At 41.0% G+C, this 22,214-nt stretch overlaps 1 protein-coding gene across 1 annotated transcript in view; it reads right to left on the reverse strand.

Annotated features, from left to right (window-relative positions):
* doc2b (double C2-like domains, beta) overlaps positions 1–22,214 on the reverse strand; it is a 177,112-nt gene that overhangs the window by 19,801 nt on the left and 135,097 nt on the right. Inside the window, exons 4-5 of the mRNA XM_079651524.1 lie at positions 14,742–14,851; positions 7,925–8,051 (exon numbers count right to left, since the gene is read on the reverse strand). Of these exons, the coding sequence (XP_079507650.1) occupies positions 7,925–8,051; positions 14,742–14,851 (237 nt within the window). The remainder of the gene's footprint in view (positions 1–7,924; positions 8,052–14,741; positions 14,852–22,214) is intronic.

Here is a 22,214-nt window from a genome sequence, read left to right on the forward strand (position 1 = left end):
ATATAGTACTTACTCCGGTTGTGTATTGGCATATTTCTGACCATTAAAATGTAATAAATCATGCAGCTGTAGTCCTGAAAAGCAGCCAAACTCTGATTGGCTGATTGATGTCAACTCTGTGGTGGATGGCGAGTAAATAGCCTCATCAAAAATGTATCTGCCATGATCTTTAGAGACAAGAAAAACATCTGAAGTGACAAAAGCGAGCCACATTTACCTTCAGTATAAATGCAAACATGTCCTCACCATGTTCATTACCTAATTGGATTTGTCAGCATGTTATTTAAAAAGTCCCCTGTGAGCTAATTAACTGATTAATTGGTCGAGCGATTGCTGCTCATTCAGTGATAAACACTGAGGATCTTCAAGCTTGCAGTTCTACCTTTTCCTGCCGTTTGATGAAATATCAATCAGTCAATGAGTCAGTTCTGTTAAAGGTTAGTGCTTTTACTTTTCTCACATCATTTATTCGCTCCCCGGGACACATGAAGCTCCCCAGAGAGAAAAATATATACCGCCTTGTTTGACTTCTTACAGAAAAGCAGCCCATTCCACTAAAGAGCAATTCTTTGCTTTTTTATTTCGCCAATGACTTCGAAATGCAATTTACCAGAAACACTCTGCAGAGGCTGATTGTGTGAATATGCACCGAGCTTTCCCGTACATCAGCATTATCTTCGACCACACACACAGTACAGTGAAAGAGCGTTCACATCAGCGGCAGACGAAACGCTCCGAGGCTTAACAACTTCAAGCTTATCAGGAGCTGGAGAAATGTGGGAATTGGGAGTTCTTTCAATTTCGTTTGTGCCATTTCCAAATTGATATGCATTAAAGTTTTTACGTCTTTTTTTATTAGAAATGACTTCTCACTGGAGACAACATTTAGTCCTAGGAAAAGCAGTTTAAATGATTTTGTTTCTCGATGAATCCTTTAGAGATAACAACTTCCTGTCTTATTTGTTTTATTCTGACTAGCCCTCCCCAGTGGTGTTATTAAATAAATGTACTATAAAGCAATCAGGTCTGCACATTTATGACAATTATCTGCGTCCGTGCGTGTCCATGTGTTACAAGTGTAGAAATATATTGAAAAAAATTGGAAACGGTTTGCCCTTGTGTTGCACTCATGGATTTTTTATAACGTCTGGAAACCATTGCCAAGAAGGTGCCCATTTATTTAAACAAATAAGGCATTAATAAAATGCTGAAAAACGCTGATCACTTCCTGCTTTGCACATGCTCAGTCCTTACACTTTACAATTAGGTGACGTCATAGCTAAAGACCAACACATGGTCTCTTCTGCAATTCAAGGTTTTAGCAGTTACCTACGTCAATAATACATTTCTACAAACACAACAGTCCATTGAAAGAGGCCCTATTCTGCTTTTTGGGGTTTGTCCCTGTCTGTATTATGTATTATGTAGGTTTTAGTGCATGTAAATGGTCTGCAAAGGCTAAAATCCCTAAGTTCTGCCTCCATTGGAACTCCTTTGTTTACTTCCAGAACGTCATGACATCGCGACATAACACTTGCACTTATATTAGCTAGCGCTCCCACACATTGTACGACATTGTACGTGATAAGCTAAGAGGCGGGACATCAAGCGGTTGACCAATCACAACAGAGCCGGCCAGCTAACCAATCAGAGCAGACTGGGCTCTGGTTTCAGACAGAGGGTGAAAAGAGGTGCTGCAGCACGGGCAGTATGAGAACAATAAAGAGCTTTTTGAACATTAAAGCATGGAGACATGTCCCAGTAGAGACACTACATACTGATATACACCTGAACATCAGCAGGAGAGGACTCTTTAAAGTAGAGACACTACATACTGATATACACCTGAACATCAGCAGGAGAGGACTCTTTAAAGTAGAGACACTACATACTGATATACACCTGAACATCAGCAGGAGAGGACTCTTTAAAGTAGAGACACTACATACTGATATACACCTGAACATCAGAAGGAGAGGACTCTTTAAAGTAGAGACACTACATACTGATATACACCTGAACATCAGCAGGAGAGGACTTTTTAAAGTAGATACACTACATACTGATATACACCTGAACATCAGCAGGAGAGGACTCTTTAAAGTAGAGACACTACATACATAGAAAATAAGCAGAATAGATTTTAATAATAAAAGGAACATGCGTACAGAAAAGTCTCCCCAGACTTCTGGCTCTGTGTGTTGGACACATTTCACAACAACCCGTCCTGCAGAGTCCACAGCAGGATGCTAATCAGAAATCTCCGGGGAGCGGACTCTCTCTCCGTGAATCACTGATGACTTTTACACGGCGTCTCTCTGGACTCGTGTGCTCGGCATCCATTTCATCTGCCACGCCAACATGTTTCAGTTTACTGTCAGATCCATTTCCTGTCTCCTCCTCTCATTTTGAACTGTTGTCTCTGTGTCCGTTTAACAAGATGCACTCGGTGACAAGAGGCTGACAGGAACCACAAGAGACAGGAAGTGAGGGGGGAAGTTCAAACCTCACAGAGGATGCTAGAAATCAATTAACAAATGAAGCTCAGCGCAAGTTCAACCAGGATGACCTTCTTTACTCATTTATTTACTATGTCCATGTTACTACTCTCTCTCCTCTCAATAAGTGATCGGGGGCGTCACTCCCCAGCTTAACCAACCACTTCGCTCTAATCTCACAAGCCTATCATAGTTTTCCGCTAACCCTTTTAAATCTGCTATCCCCCCTCTGACAGCTGTCATTTCAGCTGACTCTACGCAACCCTCCTCCACCCTTTTTACCTCCTGTCCCTCTGAATCCAGGGTCAAGCTAAGCCCCTCCCCTTCAGACCGAACCCAACCATCCATTCACCACCACCAGGGTCAAGCTAAGCCACTCCCTTTCAGACCGACCCGAACTATCCATTCACCACCACCAGGGTCAAGCTAAGCCCCTCTTCTTCAGACCAAACCCAACTATCCATTCACCACCACCAGGGTTAAGCTAAGCCCCTCCCCTTCTGACCGAACCCAACCATCCATTCACCACCACCAGGGTCAAGCTAAGCCACTCCCCTTCAGACCGACCCTAACTATCCATTCACCACCACCAGGGTCAAGCTAAGCCCCTCCCCTTCTGACAAAACCCAACTGTCCATTCACCACCACCAGGCTCAAGCTAAGCCACTCCCCTTCAGACCCAACCCAACTATCCATTCACCACCAATATCTGATTAAGGTATGCGTTAGAATAAGTGAAAATAAAGTGGCAAAGTTAAATGGCATCAGAAGTGGAAAGAGTTAGTCTTTTTGACAGCTGAGTTGACAGCCTGACTACAGTAATATGTATGTACATTTGAGTGTTATTAAACGCTCATACGATGAAAACACCTCATTATTTTGACACACACAACTACAACAGTACATGAGAATGACCTGAATAAACACACACGACTAACAGACCAAATGAAATACGATAAAACATTAAGAATACACAACATGCTGCTCTCTTTCACAGAGCTTAATTTCCCTTTTTCCAAACATTAAATCCACTTACACAAACAAACACGCTGCTGTGCATTCTCCAGCTAATTGTACCATTGGCTGACGTAAAACTCAATTAAGATTAGCTGGAGGATGCCCATGAATTGAATTAAATGCGCAGCATAACCGGACACCTCCGACGTGAAGATGGCTGTAAATGAATGTAGAGATGAATAACACAGATATGCATCACTCTCTGTTCCTCTAGCTAGCAACAAAGCAGCAACAATAATGTTAAAAGGGAAGTGACCGGCTTCCAGGAAATACTCGGTCCTTAGGAGCTTCCAGGGAAAAAGGGATGCATTTCCAGGAAAACAGGTCAGGTGATATCCTGGAATAAAGGGAAGCTTTCCTTGTACTGCAGCCATGATGAATTCCAATTTCCTTTACAGTACAAAGATTGTAGATTAAATACCAGTGTCTGATCCTTTGCTGTTCACACATTTCTGTGCCAGATATCATTATCCTGATGCTCGCTTTATTATTTTTCTTTTTTTCGCATCACTGTTCGAAATGGGGGGGAGCTAGGGGGAGCTTGGCCCAGCTTGGCTCCCCTAAAGAGGGGGGGAGCTCCCCTGAAGGCCGACTTTGAGATAAATAGGGGGAGCCCAAAAAATATCGTGCATATTTATGTGACACAGATTAGAAATGTTGAGTTTCTGTAAATAAAAGTTCTTGAAATAAATAATAGTCAATGTTCATTACAGTTCCTGAATATTTGTTTTATATTTGTGAATATTTCTGGGTGTTGGCATCTGTACGTGACGGCGCTGCATTCTTTACGCTACTTACGTTGCTATGGTTACGGTATTTGAAATGTCCATATTGATATTTTTTTAACTCTGGCTTTGTAATAAAAAATATGGCGAAACGAAAACAGCCAAGCCTCGCAGCTTTTGGATTCACAAGCAAAGAAGCGAAGGAGTCTAAAAATGACAACGTGAACGGAACAACTTTTAGTTGGCCGGCTGTAAGCGGCGCTAGGGTCGAGTTTGACAGCTCCACACCGAGGGAGAGGCCCGCCGATGCGGAGCCTGAAGACGCTTCAACAACGGCCACAGCCGCCGGCGCCACCTGCACTAGCGAACCGATGCCCATGACCTGCCTTTTAACTGGATACAGAAAAGATGGAGTGAGTGGAATGAAAGGTATCTATGGCTTTTCATAAATAAATAAAAAATAGTAGTGTTTTTATAGAAATTGATCGCATCCGCACTGCTGCGCCAGTCAACAGAGCGAGCATTTGACATATTTAGTAGCAGGATGTGCACTGAAAAATAGGGCTCCCCCGAAAGCAAATGGGTAATTCGAACACTGGTTGACATCCACCATCTTTTTGAAAGCTCAATAAAATACATTTCCTCCCTTTTTAAATCCAGAAACGTACTATGATTGGTTGTCAATAAGGTTTGTTATTAACATAGATACAACTATTTATCTTCATTTGGTTTGCATAATGTCATTAAATAGTTACAAAATGTATGTTTTTCTGGCTAAAACCAAAATATATCCCCTATTATACTGCATGCAGTTTGCTTTTCAGCACAACTGTATACAGTTAAATCAACCGGACTTCTTTCTGCAGATGTGAGCGTCCTTTAACAACGGTCAATAAGTCCTTGCTGCACATTATTCCATCTTAAGCTTTGTTAGTTAGTTAGTTTCGTAACGGACGCAATGTAACAGTTGTAACGGTTGTAGCTTTTCTCAGACGCTGAGGGATACTGACTTGTTGTGAAAAGTAACTACAATTCTACCCGTGGTATACGCTCATTATATCACAGCTAAGAACCAATCAGATTGCTTGATTTGACTTGTCCGTTTTATAATTAACTTTTGACAGGTCCATTTCACCAGTCGACAGCCTAACTGTTATTTATGAGCCTGACAGTCCAAACCCACCTTAAAAGACACACCGCTGGATATTACGACAAACCATTCGGTGCCTTTTTCTCTACAGTATTTTATGTGCAGTCCAAACTCCTTATCTGTTATACTTCAAGAGGAAGTGGAGCAGAGAGCTTCTTTCTCTGAGCTCCTTCTCTCTGCATCCATCTTCACTTTGAAGGATTTTTATGTGAAAAGTCTCTAAACTCTGCCAGTCAGAGTAAGACACATATGCAGCTTTTTCCAAAAATAGTCAATAACCCAACAGAGACACAAACATCTGCTTCTCTGAAAGCCTCTGCATGTCGTGATGGTCAAAATAGATTTATTAAAAGCTCCCCCACGGTGACGTTAGTGGAAGGAAATGCAATAAAAGACAATAAGAGCACGTATGGAGTGAGTCCATCTACTCTCTGCTGTGGCTTCAAGCAGTTCTCACATTCAATTCTCTGAATCATGTTTACATTTAGTCACGGGGAAGGTATAGATTCAGCGGGAAAAATTATGAGAGGAAGTGCTGCTTGTGGTTCAGGATATAAAAATACATGTGAGTCAGATATCAGATCTGACCGTGTCTATTGTGCATCATTCATTTTTACTCCAACGTCATCACCTTGCAGAGATTCTGATTTATGCCATAAAGATGTAGAGAGGTGATGTTTCGTATAAAAAAACTATAAAAAAATTGTTCTACCCAAATGAAATCAGGTTTTTCGCTGCCGCAATGATAAGTGACTGAAAAAATTCACCAACTATTTTGATATTTATACATTTTTCAAGGAACTGTTAATGTTATTTAAATTGAAAAGCTGTTTTCAGTCTCTGAAAGGTGATTATTTTGAGTAATGCTGCTTTTGGCTGTTTTAAATCATATTAAAATGAATATTTTGGGGTTTTCCATTGACATGAAATCACATTTAAAGAAATCACGTTAGAGTTACAGAAACGGGAATAGACATGTTTCCCTTTCACAAGAAAAATGAACATATTCCTGTAAAACTGGAATAAATATAGTTTTCACAGCAGCATATAATATATATTGTAGAAGAATTATGACCTGCTTAAAGTGGACCTATCATGGTATATTTGAATAACATAGTGTAGGACCATACCTATATAAGGCATATTTATACTTTTTATTTTTCAAAATACCAAACAGGTCATGCATTTTAGCCATTCCTCATTTCGCTCAATGTAACACTGTCTTTGCATCATGGGCTGATTCTGTGAGAACAGCACCATCTACAGGCCTGGCATATGTACTACATCGTCTCCAGCGCTTTCCAACGGCAATGTCCGTGGCTGTCTCCTCCTGATTGGTGGAGTTGTCCCAATAGCCGTAGCGCCACTTCTGTGACGTCATAGAAGTGTTCAAATCTGGATCAGTCTGGATCAGATCCGTTGCAGCCCCTTTTTAAGAGATTTGGGTATGGAGGAAAATAGAGAGGGTTGTGTTTTCTGACACTTGGTGAGTTCCCTGGAACACCGGGGACACATATTCATGTAGAAAAGACGTACAAAAGTGCATTTTGCATGATAGATCACCTTTAACTTAAATAGCTATATGCAAATGGTAATACAGAAGTGTACGTTGAAATACATCGCATTTTCTTTACGTTTTTCGTCGTGGCATTGCATCCTGTATCGAGATTTGTGTTGTTTCACTGCTATTGGTATCTTTTATATAGTTAGACATACAGTGGCGGCGCCAGAGTTTTTTTGTTGGGTAACCTATGGTAGGGCTAACCCATACAGTGGTGGGTCTCAAGTCAGTATTTGCAATGTAATTACATACATGCTATATCGCCCCCCACCTTGACAGTGAAACGCCACGCGTGAGGTTTAGATTATTTCGCTGTCTCAATCAAAATGGAACTGTATGAAATAAAACGGCTCATTTGTCTTGTAGTAAATAAAAAGGGATCCCTGTGAACGTGACGTATGGTAGTACACGTTGAAGATCCAATGGGGATACTGAATGGCGGTTCCGACTGATCTCATCAGTAATGCATGACGCAGACCCAACGCTTCGTTGCTCTGATTGGCTGTAGGTCTATTCAAATTGCATTCGGAGGCATTTTGTTCTGACCGCGCTGATATTATAACGCCAGAGAATTTCCACACCGTTAGTGTTTAAAACTCCCCCACTACTTAGACTATTCCTTGCACCCCTCTTCTAGCATAAGCCTGAATGGTCTCAACCATATTGCATCAGCAACGTGCACTTGTTGTTACAGCAGGATCAGTTTGTGTGTTGTGGACACGACCCGTATATTTTCACAAGCCGTGTTCTCAACATTTAGCATTTTGCTTATTATTTAATTTAATTTGCTTACTTTAACATCATTTTTCATGGTGGGGCTAAGCCATTTCTTGGTATGGCTGTAGCCTGCCCCAGCCATACCCTGGAGACATACATGATCTAAAAAACCAAGCTTTAACATGTATCGTCTTCGCTCTAGTTTCTCACTTATTAACCATGAAATCACACTTAGAGCTACTTCAGTCAGACCCACCGGCAGCTGTTTCTCCAGGCAGTTGTTGAAGTTTTTGATTTGGTTGGGCTTCAGCTTCTTGAGAGGGATTCTCGTTTCCCCGATGAACTCGTTGTGTCTGAATTTGTCCTCATCACACACGGAAATCCTGAAAGAAAAGAGAAGAGAGAATAAAGCTGAGCTCAGGATATTTCTTGTGCTGCAGATATGAAGCTTTAAACAATAACACCACCTGAAGCTCATCATCCTCCATCGCAGGGATTCAATTCAAACTCCCCTTCTCTATAAATCTGACTCTTTAGCACTGAAGCAGCGCCCTGATGTTCCTGCAGAGCTCATGAGACTTTTGTCAGACTCCATCAGCCTGACAGAGCATGATGGGATAATTACGCTTCAGGATGCATTCGGCCATCTCCAGATCAAAACACTGAAATATTCTAAAGTGAGAAGATGTTTCAGAAGATGGAAAAATAACTTTGTTCTGTTAATGTCATAACTATTTGAAACCAAATCAGGACTTTAACTTCCTTTCACTGTGCAGATCTGATAGATTTGATTACTGCACTGTGCAGAGTTTCATAGTGCAGTCGGCTTTTGTTCTCACTGCTGTTTGTTGGTTTATATTTCTGTTAACATACAAACTTCTGCTCCTATTTTGATAAAACTACATAAAGAGGTGAAGCTAGCTCGTTTGAGATGAGCGAGACCGACGCAGACCTGCGCAATTGCGACCGCCGTCTCGTTAGTGCGTTGCATGATGGTTAGTCATTTTGTCCGACTTTGTCTCACTTCTCTTATTTTTCATTTCCTCGCTCCTCGGTCTCAGTATCACCGGAAGTTGATTTGTCTGCGCCATCTTGAGGAGCGTCCCAGTGGCCTTATTTTTGCCGGAGGATCGAGGAGCGATAACCGAGGAACTACCAGACCATCCTCTGGGGAAATCCTCAGATACTCGCCCCGCCCCCTTACTGTGTATCGCTCACTGATTGGACGATGCAGCGCATGCACTGATCTGGCTGCTGTCAGACGAACAGCTGTGCGGCGTCATCACAAACGGACTTCGCTTCACGTGACGCTCCGGAGGAAACGACGTCCCATTGCTCTTAAAACTCATTTCCCTGCTTTCGTGGTTTCCTTGCGTCTCTCCACGCTTCCCTGGTGGGAGGGACCAGTCGCAGGGAAACTACTCAAGGAATCCATTTAACCGAATAAGTGAAACGCACCCTTGCTCTGGAGGCTCGACTACATGAGACGTTGAAATCTCGCGGGACAAAGACGCCCGCAGCCTTGAGAGCGAGGCGGCGCAGTTCCTCTCCACGAGCTGCAGAAGCAAAATGCTTGATGGGAAACGACTCGCTGGTATCTCGAGCTGAGCGCTCATTAGTGGTTTGTACCCCGTGCTGCTGATGAAACTCTCCAATTGGCTCGACAAAAGTTTGTTGTTGTTTTGTGTCAGTTTTACGTCGCCACTTCCATTCAAATTTTTCATCATCGTTCCACAATGTTTATCATCATGAAATTACTATCTATATATGTTATACTATACTTGCACTGCTTACCGTTTTCATACTTTATATATCTTAGCATATTCATACACTGTTCATACTGCTCACAGGCTGCTGTGTGTATCTAGTGTATTCATACCCCTCCCTCACTGTTTATTCATCATTCAATTCATTCTATCTTTTATTCTATAGATTGTGTACACTACTTTTCACTTTACTGCTTTGTGCACTCCTGGTTAGAAGCTAAATTGGATTTCGTTGTCTCAGTACCTGTAATATGTGCAATAACAAGTTTAATCTAATCTTGAGCAGGAACAAATGTATTTACTTTGTACATGTGGGGGAAACTTCTGAAGCAATGGGAGTCAGGACTCAGAGAGACACGAGGAGAGCTGGAGCTTTGATGTCAAACACTGATGGTTTATTTAGGAGCCTCGGCCGGAGAATTCACAAGACAAGTCAAAGAGTCAGAGGTTCTGACTTCACGGTAGAGTTGCCACGTCAATTCTGAAGAACTCTACCTCAGACCCATGTATTTAGTTCAGACAGAATAATCAACATGCTGCATAACAAGATAGAATGATAACACCTCTATCAGCTGACGCCAACAGGCAGGAACAGGGAGGCAGAACACTGAGAGCACAGCAGCCAAGGCTACAGGTGTGTGTGCTCAGTCAGGACAGAACTGATAAACTGGGTCACAGTTATGGGCCTTGGAAAATATTTCCTCAACAGTTCATGTCTGACATTAACGATTAAAAACATTTGTGCATTCTTTATAAATGCAAACCGAGTCAAGCCGACTCCGAGCTGTCCGACTTCAGGCGAGCTTTTTGAGACCTCCCCCGGCAGCAATCGGCTATTCTCGTCTACTTTCGAAGCGAGCCGCAGCTCATCTCAAACAAGCCTATTGGCTAAGGAATAACTGAATTTCATTCGGAGTTGATCTCAATCGAGAGGCGAAGTCCCTCCCTTTCCGGGGGAGCTTCATAGGACCTTATTTAGGAAAAAGTATGTATTGAAGTCAATGGAGAGAGAAAGATTATCTTTCGTTCCCGTTCGAATTGTGCCACGAATTACACATATGATGTTTGTCAATTTAAAAGATAATTTTGCAAGTCGAAAAAATAAAACTATGAAGTAACACTTTTTTTGTGTGAAACTGCTCAATGAACTACATCTCCCATCTCGCACCACACACCAAGACGGCCGTCACGTTGGCACATTTCACTTCTTTCTTTCAGAATGAGGCGGAAAGTATTAAGAGAGGTGAAAATCACTCCAAGTCTGGGCATGTTGAGAGCTGTGCATACACACAAGGGGAGTTAGTCGGTTCATTAGAGCCAGCATGGGGGACCGGGACTCTGGGATTTGTAGTCTTTCTAGTTGCGTATTTTTCATAGTCTTATATTTCAACAGTTTTACGACAAACTGTGACTTTCTTGACATGGAAATGATTTTTTAAGACTCACAAACATCATATGTGTAATTCGTGGCACAATTCAAACGGGATCGAGAGATAATCTTTCTCTCTCCATTGACTTCTATACATAATTTTTCAGAAATAAGGTCCCATGGGCCGGAAGTAGATGGGCGGGACTTCGCCTCTCGATAACAGCGTGGATACAATCACAATTATTCACTAGAGCTGCACTAACCAATTCACTTTATAATAAATGTTTCCTGCAAAAATTACCCAAAGATTCTGTGTGTGAATATAAATATTTCTGCGTTTTGGACTGAAAAAGTAAAAATTTAAAGACATAATCTTAAACTGTGGACCTTGAGAAACTGGGATGGACACTCTTTAAATTATATTGCAAACATATTTCGTTGTACTATTTGTAATGACAATAAATGTAATCTAATTTAATCAATATAACAGAGGCAGGCTTTTTAATTGTGAAACAAGGAATTCTTGATTAAATAGGGGTAAGGTCAAGAAAAGCAAAACTTTATTAATAGAGCAGATTTCATTACAATAACAATTAGATTATAATCTTTAGTTGCATCCATATTTTCACAGGATTTCACTTTTTTTTATTTGATTCAATTGAAAACCTTGAAGTCTCAGTGGAGTATTCAGAAACATCAGATTGTGTAGATACAGAATGGATAACATAACATAATGAAAACGTTTCTGACGTCTCTGCCAGCATGCATTGAAGGAAACGGCCTTGGTGTACGTCTCATATTATATAATGTGTTCGTTTTCAATCCTCTGAACCCATAAACACATCTTATCAGTGCGTCCTTTACTGTATGTCTGCCAGTGAAGTCTCCGATCAATAGAAGAAGATCCCTTATACCCCACACTGACCTGCACATACAGTACACAGAGCCACTTGCACCCCTGATCTATATTCCTCTCCAGCGTTTCATTACAATTATAATGAATGTCGATTATCGGTGTGAAACCGCGCTGCTCTCCTCAGATCTCGGTCCTGGATAAATGCAGGATATGTAAGCACTGAAATGACATGACTCACACTCATGTAGTGGAGTACGCTTCGTGTCAAGTGCTTTTCTCCCAGCAATCAGCCTCTGGAAACATGCAGCCTTTGTGCAGCAGTGATGAGTGTTAGCATCTCGTGTAGGGGGTGTCATCAGAATCACAACGAAACACACAGAAGTTATAATATCTGCTGCAAGGACAGGTGCACGTCTCAATCTGTGGAGGCTGCTCTCTCTGTATTGTTCCAGGGAAATGGTTAATCAAGGTGCTGTTTGTGAAGAGATGTTTGTGGCTTTTGTGCATGCGAGCGTTAATCAGATCATATCTCTCAGGAGGCGTCGGAATAATTGACGTCTATTGTTTTTGCGGGACTGAAACGCTCATATCTTTCCTGCACTGCAACACAAAAAAACACGATAAATGTGTTGTCAGTTTATAACAATAACATGATAACCAACAATATCCTGAAAGCTGGTGGGATTTATCAGGAGGGGTCTTGAATGTTTGTGCAAAATCTCGTGCCAATCAGTCGGAGAGTTGTCAGGATATTCTGGTTTGAAACAATCCTTTTGTTCACTTAATCGTTTCCAATCCACTTTATTTATATAGCACATATTAAAAACAGAGGGTTTACCGAAGTGCTTCACAGCCACATTACATTATAATAAAATATAATATTACAATAATAGATAAAAGGCACATAAGGGCTGTGGACAGACAAATAAAAGCATACCAATCGATAAAACATAGCTCAAACTGACTCGAAAGCGTTAGCCCCGTTTGTTTGTTGTTCACCTTCTAAAGCGGCCTTGGGTACCTTGAAAGGCGCCATACAAATGTAATCTATTATTATTATTATTATTATTATGAGTGGCTACCCTAAAGTGTGCATGATTTTCTATCCTATTAATCCTATTATCTGTTAAAGCCCCTGTCACACTGTCCCAAAATTGACACCCGATGGACACACGATTAAGGAAATGTTCAAATTCGGCTCTGATCGTACCAACATCGGGCCATTCGTGAGGGCATCTTAAGCCATCATATGACCGCCGGTGGAGTTTCTCAGGCTCTGGCAGCAACTTCGGGAGCGGTGGCAAAATCTTTGGCATGCCAAAGATTTGGCCCGAATGTCCCGATGTTGCTACGATCAGAGCCGAATTTGAACTTTTCCTTTATCGTGTGTCCATCTGGTTGTTTTATTGCAAAACAAAATCATGTAAACATATTATGTAAATAACCCAATTTGTGTTCTGTGAAACTAAAAAGGATATAATATATTATTTTGAAGGCGAGGAAGTTGTTGTTGCTATGGAAACAACATGACGGAGAAAACGTAATATCTTCTACATATAAAGACGGAGAAAGTAAAGAACAAAGTCTGAAAATATCAGTACAGTATCATAATACTTTAACATAATTGTTTGTGTTACTTTCGTTGCAGTTGTATGTCTTAAATGTAATGTAAACGTTGCCTTCGTGTGTGGTTCGGGGCCATCTTCGTGCGAAATTCACAATTCCATATTCGTGTGTCCATCGGGTGTCAATTTCGGGACAGTGTGACAGGGGCTTAATAGGATGACAAAGAAGAGCGACACACGTCTATCTTGGTTTCTTAAAATCCAAAGTTAGGTCTTTAAGTTTGTTTCTAGTTCAGTCCAAAACCCAGATATGCTTCCCAAAAGACTCCCTGGTTGTAATATTAGCCCCCCAGGTGGGAGTGATGACACTTTCTCTCTACGAACATCACGGTAATGGTTTGGTGCATGGAGGGAAAACAGAAAACTAAGATCCCTCTCTGCGTGCGGCCCACCTATCATTGCGATATGTTACCGCTGTGAAGCTCCTTGAATGATTACGCATATGATTGTATAACCTACTTTACTACAGTGATAACACTTTGGTAAAAATAAAAGAGGCAAGAACAGTGAAGTAACACTTCCGTTGCATAACAGCTTCACATTTATCATAGAAGCAGATGCTCCTGATCCAGGTTTTGGTCAGGTGTTGGAGAGAAATACTAATAACCAAAGAACAGGAAGTTATCTCGCTGCCCATTTAGATTCAACACAAACAGGATTTCATTAAATACAGGCAGCTACACAAGCGCAAGCTATGAAGAAGAGAAACTGTAAAATATACTTTTCTTTACTCCTTTCAGTCCTTTTTCAAAAACGTCCTTTTCTTACTTTCCCCTTTGTTTCACTTCTTCTTGTTTGTTACCATCTTTTTTTCGTTCCCATGTTTGTTTCTGTTTGTCCTTTTCTTGATTGTATTCCCCTCAAATAGTCTAATCTTCCTCCCTCCCTTCCCTCCTATCCTTTCTTTCTCACATTTCCATTGCTTTCATTACCTTCCCTTTCTCCTTGGTCTCCTTTCATCTCTTCCTAACCCTTCCTCTTTTCTCCGCCTTCTTTATTAACATTTCCTTCCTCTCTTTAAATCTTTCCTTCCCTTCAATTCCTTCAATGATTCCCTTCAATTGCTTTCATTTCCTTCCTTCCTCTTTATCTCTCCTAATCACATTTCTCATGTCACCTTCATTTCACCTACAATTCCCTTCCTTCCTTCCTTCCCTCTTTCCATTTTCCTTCCTTCCTCTTATTTTCTTCCTTTCATTTATTTTCTACAAACTATCACTTACATTTTCTTACTTTATTTAATTTCTTCCAATTATATTCAACACCTTCTTAGTACCTTTTCATTTTAACTGTGTGTTTTAGTTGTTATTCTCCCTTTCTTCTATTCCTGTCTTTTCCATGTTCAATCCTTCCATCCTTCCTGCTTCCTTTTTCCTTCCTCTTTCTTCCTTCCCCATCATTCTTCCAGTCCTTCATCCCTTCCTTCAGAACACATACAGACATGCAGTTGGGAGTACCTGAGTGTTTTTCGGACCATATCCTCGTCTGTGATGCCGTAGTAGGTCAAGGTCTCGCTCCACACGGGGTTCAGTGTGTTGTGCAGGGTCTTGGTTCGGAGTTTATTGGCCTGAAAGACAAACATAAAGTGTGGCATTTAACAGAATATAACATCGTACAAAATGAACTGCTGGTTCCCCTCCTGCTGCTCAACAGAAACGCTCATCCCTCAGGTTTGAAGCTTCATTGAAATGCTGCCAGAGTTTTATAAACGTCCGGAGAAGTCTCCGTGCCTCGCTGACAGTTTGTAAATGCATTAGCTAACTGCTGCATATTGAACACTGTCGGAAATGAGAGATCAACGGCACACCGCATTTATTCAAAGTGACATGCATAATCACAGCATTGCAGGAAGTGAAGGATGTTGACATGATGGTAAATAACCACATCGACTCAGTTTGTGTGAACGTTAAACTTTCTGAGTAAACAATGTTCCAAACAAAGACCTGAGTCAGGCTAACACTCACATTTGATTAGATAGTATAGAAACTGGCTGCGACAATACTGCAGAAGATTAAGGGAGTTTCTCCACAACGAAAAACAAACAGTAGAAATTTAAATGGGCTCATTTCACGTTCATATTTTCATTTTGTCGAGAGAAAATCAGGGGATTTTAGACTTTGCAGACCATTTACATGCACTAAAATCTAAATAACACACTACAGGCAGTGGCGGTGCCAGGGCATGGCTGGGGTAGGCTACAGCCATACCAAGAAATGGCTTAGCCCCACCATGAAAAATGATGTTAAAGTAAGCAAAATAAATTAAACAATAAGCAAAATGCTAAATGTTGAGAACACGGCTTGTGAAAATATACGGGTCGTGTCCACAACACACAAACTGATCCTGCTGTAACAACAAGTGCACGTTACTGATGCAATATGGTTGAGACCATTCGGGCTTATGCTAGAGGGGTGCAAGGAATAGTCTAAGTAGTGGGGGAGTGTTATACACTAACGGCCCGTCCACACAGCGGCGTGCGTTGAAGCTTCACCATTCACTTTGAATAGGGTGACGTCACTTTTCGCCGAACTGCATTGTGGGAAGCGACGCTGAGCGTTGCTGGCGTGGCTCGCTGCAAAAGTTGAGCAATGTTCAACTTTTGACGCCTAGGCAGAAGTGTCAGCCAATCGAATCATATGCCAGTACAAGCTCTAGCCAATCAAACCTCTGCTTGTGTGTCAGGGGCGGGAGATTCATGTGATTGGTTGTTGGTCGAGTTTCAGACACGCCTACGGGCAAGCGACAACGCACGCCGCTGTGTGGACGGGCCGTAAAGGTGTGGAAATTCTCTGGCGTTATAATATCAGCGCGGCCGCGCTCAGATCAAAATGCCTCCGAATGCAATTTGAATAGACCTACAGTCAATCAGAGCAACGAAGCGTTGGGTCTGCGTCATGCATTACTGATGAGATCAGTCAGAACCGCCATTCAGTATCCCCATTGGATCTTCAACGTTTACTACCATACGTCACGTTCACAGGGATCCCTTTTTATTTACTACAAGACAAATGAGCCGTTTTATTTCATACAGTTCCATTTTGATTGAGACAGGGAAATAATCTAAACCTCACGCGTGGCGTTTCACTGTCAAGGGGGACGATATAGCGTGTATGTAATTACATTGCAAATACTGACTTGAGCCCCACCACTGTATGGGTTAGCCCTACCATAGGTAACCCAACTAAAATACTCTGGCGCCGCCACTGACTACAGGAAAGGGAAAACCCAAAAAGCAAAATAGGCCCCTTTAATTATTGTGATCATGTGAGCCATTCCTTATACAAAATACTGCTAACCTTTATGTGTCTGTATATTTTCCACATTTCTATTCAATTATACATTTTTAAAACTGCATATGTCTTCCTCTTTAATCTCTAATATAATGCACTTATTTTATTATACTAAGACATGTTTTTTAAATAGTTTGTATACTCTATATTTGCTCCTTTATAAGGAACTTAATGAAGGAGACTAGACCAAAGCAAATTCCTCATACTGTATGTATAACCCAACTTCGCCTGAAAAGATATCAACCTACAAATCCCTCTGTAGCATGTCAAGGACGTACACTGACAATAATTATCACACGGCTTTATCAGTGCAATATCGTGAAAGTGCGGGAAAATCCTCCCGAGAGAATACGTGACAAGGATGATGATGGTTCTGTGTTGTGAGTCATGTGTGAGAACATGTGATTCTTCCTGAGGATTAAAATCAATTATCTGCTGTGATTATTTGCACGTCTGATGGCGGGGAGCCGTGTAATGAGACTCTCGCTGATTGTTTCTCCCTCAATCAGTGGCTCATCCTACAGGAAGACGGGAACACACACACACACACACACACACACACACACACACACACACACACATACACACACACACACACACACACACACACACACACACACACACGGGCAAATAGAGATAGCATCAAAATTAGGGCTACACAATATATATAATTGTTATTATCGTCGGAGCAAAGCAAGACTTTATTTTTGTATTGCAGATTTGTTTTTACTGTATCAGAAATCCTTTATTTTCTTTCCTTTATCAGCTGAAGGACTTATTTACAATAAACATTTAGTACGTCGCTGGGAAACACAGTAATGAGGTGCTTTTGCCTGATTCGTTGTGGATTAAAACTGATCTGTTGATTATATTTCCATTTTTCAATCATGTCGTGATGCAGAATCTATTAAGACAAGGAAAGCCCTTTTGCAGACGACACTTATTACATATCGTAACGTTGTTGTTTGTGAAGTAGCTTCCAAATGAAAGCCAAGATGTGATATTGTATAGGTCTATTCTTTATGAGTCTCTAAAGAAGTGTTGCTACATCAAGGTCGAGGTGTTTGAGGGGCACCTTGAGGTTTTAAAACGCCCTCCTTGGTTTATACTAAGTGGATTGCTGGCAGCCTAGTAAGAAAGCGAAGTGATGCATTGAATTACAATTGTAGGAGACTGTAATCAGCTACTTGTGGGTGTGGACGTCAATAAATCATAGTAAAGTGTTGACCTTAATGTACGACTCTACATGTTTTTAATTAAAGCGTTACGAAGTTTGCGATCTTGAGAGCTTGAAAGGCGACTGGTTTTATAAGGATGGTAAAAACAATGCATTTTATTAATTTGAATTCTCTTAAGTGTGTTAGTGTTAAAGGTCCCATGTCATGGCCATTTCTGCTGATCATAATTCCATTGTTGAGGTCTACTAAAATAGATTTACATTGTTACGTTTCTCATACAGCATCTCTGTATAGTATGTGTATTCACTCTCTATCCTAAACGGCTTGTTGGAGCTCCTGCCCCCCCCCCCCCCTGTGAGCCCAGTGGCCGTCTGCGAGACAGCGAGACACACCAAAACCCAGCCCGAGCACACACACACCCGCAGCCTGGCTGGGAGTTTGTGTGTGTGCTCAGGCTGAGTTCCGCGGTGTCTCGCTGTCTCGCCGACCCCACACCAGTGAGCCAGCTCACAGTGTCCGCTCCTCGCAGCAGCGAGCCTCGCAACGTCCCACCGAGTGTGTGTGTAAGGAAGTCCGCGGATTGGTACAAACGTAACGGCTCCGCGGATGTTACGTTACATCACTATACCCGAAACACCTCACTATACCCAAGAAGTAAACAATGGAAAATGAGAAATGTCCAACGAGGCGTTCTGGGGCAGCATAGACAGGTCTTCTCTGTGTTAGAGTTTTACTCTCTACAGGGTGTACTTTGAGGGTTTGTCACTCTGCAGACCGGTTACATGCAGAAAAACCTTCATAACACACAAGGGGACGGGTGATAACCGGAAAAGCATGACATGGGACCTTTAAGATCAATTGATGTATTTATACAATAAGCAACAATCACATATTGTGGATAGAAAGTAGGGCTTCCCAATTTGGCCAACAATTGCTTTTTGCTATGGAAATATAAGAAACAAATGGTATCGTTCTTGCTTGGATGGAAAGGAAAATGCAAGGATTACTGATAGTTTAAAAATGGGTATTCCTCCAGTCATACGTACAAAATTAAAGTACGGTAATAAATGCAAAAAACAAAAAATCTACTAAAAAGTGCTATTTTTTTTTTTAATTAATTGATATTTGACAAAATTATTATTATTTAAAATAAGAGGATCTGTACCAAACTGAAATGTTATATTAAGTCTGTAAGATTTGATTATTTCACAAGTCTATGCTGCGATTTCGGTCAGGTTTTGATCGATTGTTCCGCCCTAATGAGCTCACATTAAAGGGGAAATAATTCAGCGCCACCTGCTCACAGATGGAGGGGCAGAGCAACAAACGAGCAACCGGTGTCACAAGTCATTTCAGCTGCTGAGGTTTAAGAGCCTTTGCTCTCGAGCCAATTATTCCAAGACTTGTGCATAGACCTCAAGCTGGCCACCACATCTGAAGGAGAAGGAGAGACAAACAATATTTGGTCTGCAAGTGATCGCTCTGCAGTATCAGACAGTTCAGTGTCCGAGCTTTAATCACAGGTCCTTCTTCAACATCTCTAATTTAACCTGCCGGAAGCTGCTGATTGGTTTCCCGTGTCTCGCAAATATTGTTTTGCTATTGCTTCAGAAACAAATCAAGCTCTAAATTGTGGGTTTTGTTTGACGCTCATGTTTTGTTCACATTCACATATTAGATAGATGTTCACACCTTTGTCACATGACCTTCAATGAACTGTTAGTATTAGCAGTTTTGGCCATGAAACCTTTGCCAAATATAACGAGATATGGACTTCATGGGTTATTTCATGTAGCTACTGTATACTGAATGCAAAAAGCCTTAATTGCACCATTAAATCAGCTTGTGGTCCTGTGCAAACATCATCATTTTACAGTAGCTAACCCCTGTCATTTATTGACAGTTTAATTTAGAATAATAATTAGAGGCATTTCTCTGTGTTTGCTCGTGGTCTCAGAGGAGAGGAAACTATGGTCGGGCTTCGCAGCGGAGCGTGAAACTTCACTTCTGATTAGACTGCAGGCAGAACTTATGACCTCTTTAGCAAGTCTTAATGAGGCTCTTAGACCGAGCCTAATGATTGTTTTGAGAGCGAGCTGAGAGACATATCAGAGGGAGAGGAGGTGACGACATCTTGCTTTTACTGACAGGAGGATGCAAAGGGCCTCCAACTGAGACAGGAAACAAATCCCAAGTAGCCAAATGCTCTCATAGAGTTTTGTTTCACTTCCCAGTCTAATGATCCATGACATGTCATAAGTACTCCACAGCAGGGTACAAAGAATAGAACAAAACCTGGTAACACTTTGGATTAAGGTACACATGTTCGGCATCAACTAGTTGTTCATTATCATATTAGAGTCAAACTACTACATTATTGGTTGTGAACAAGACTTCACTTTAAGGGAACATATTCTGAGTTAGAAATAACACATTTTGAGTTATTTTGACACAATTAACACTTTTAGTTTTATGTCTTGTTACATAAGAATAGTCCTTATTTGTTAGGTGTTGGGAGAATGCCTCATTAGGCCCATATTGAGCATATTAAGTCCAAAATTCATGTACAACAACTTCCTTACTTACATTAAATAAGCACTAAGTAAAGGGTTATTAAGGACAAACTCTTAACTAATGGCCTAGTACTTGTAGAATATGGTCATCTAGAAAAATACATTAATATGCGTTTTACAATGACTAATAAAGAGGCAATATACTGCTAATATGTTAATTAACAACCAGCTGATGGCGAATATGTGTACCTTAAACTAAAGTGTTACCAAAAACCTTTACTTAAGGAAGACATTTGCAGGCCATTTACATGCACACAAACCTATATAAGACTCCAGAGGAAAGTGAAAACCCCAAAAAGCACAATATGTATTCTCTAATTCTGTAGAAAAAACATTTGTGGTCTAAGACAGTTACAATAAAAGTTTGAAAAACATTTATTTTTGCGTTATTCCAGATTTGCTCAAAACCCGGCAACCTTATTATGCTGAAAAGACTCCAGGGGGTTACAGTTAATGTTAATGCCTGTTGGCTCATTAGGAAATAACTCCCCTTAAAACCCCACACAGGCAACCTGATGATTAGTGAGCTTTAGAGGTGTTTTTCACATTGAGCAGATGTTTTGATTTAGTTTCATCACAGAATAATTACGTCTGAGACAATGAATAATATAAACTTCAACATTGCAAATATCTTGTGAGCAATTGATTAAAATATCATGTTAGAACAAATAAAGTGATCATTCGCTAATGATGCAATTATGTGTCATTTACTTCTAAATTTCAATATTATTTTCATCTTGAAACACAGAGTTTATTTAAATATTATGTTCTGCTAATTCTCCCGTGCAACACTCTCTTTCCTCATGTTTTTCTCTACAAATTGCAGGGCACAAAAACATTTTCTAAAGTCATAACCAGCTTTTAGTGTAGGTTTCTTGCTGTGTAATTTGTAGCTTTTTGGTAAAAACAACACTTTGGTGCAAGAAATAATTTGCTTTATCCTCAGGGTGCCATGAAAACACACTGCAATCTGGTCTCCTGGTGTTGAGAAATGTTTGGATCAAATCTGTCGTGCGGATATTATCACAGATTATATCTTTGGTGGGCGTATTTCTCCACTAACTCCAGTGATTAACCGCTGCCGTACAGTCCAGACTAACAGCAGGCAGGCTGGTGGTTTCTTTTAACAGTTTTTTTCCATGTGTTGTGTGACAATGATTACGCTTCTGTTTCATTGCTGTTGTCGGGCCCTGGGCTTTCTCACTTAGAGACTAGCTAATTAAACAACTCTATCTTTGCATTCCCACTAATTACTTCATTTTTAAATTGCAAGTAAACATGTTGTGTTGCTTCAAAGCACCATCCATGTCGGCTGGAGACATTGGAAATCATTCATCTGGATATAAAGGCATTGCAATTGTTATACATCTTGTACTCTGCACAATAAAAGTCACAACACATTGTCTGGCCGGGTTTACAGAGTGCATTGCTAACAATAGAAAGGTGGCATATGCATGGCTGACATTATGACTTAATCCATCTGTCTGCACTGGTTTAACAGATGCAAGAGTTTATTTTGAGTTTAAGATCCAGGAGAACCAGACTCAGCGAACGTCATAATGTATCTGTTGCTCTTTTGTTACACGGCTTGGTTGAATACTCGATTGTGATTGGTCAATGTGGACATTCTAGGGGTTGTTCTTTTGCACTAACAGAGCGTTGTTAGGGAGAACAGGCCGTTGCTAAGGAGGGTCAAGCAGAGGATTCATGATCCATCCATCCATCCATCTTCTCCCGCTTATCCGTGGTCGGGTCGCGGAGGTAGCAGTTCCAGCAGAGAGCCCCAAACTTTCTTTTCCCTGGCCACATCAACCAGCTCTGACTGGGGGATCCCAAGGCGCTCCCAGGCCAGCGAAGAGATATAATCCCTCCACCTGGTTCTAGGTCTA

This window comes from Notothenia rossii, assembly GCF_949606895.1.
Source record: "Notothenia rossii genome assembly, chromosome: 9".
NCBI classification, from domain to species: domain Eukaryota; kingdom Metazoa; phylum Chordata; class Actinopteri; order Perciformes; family Nototheniidae; genus Notothenia; species Notothenia rossii.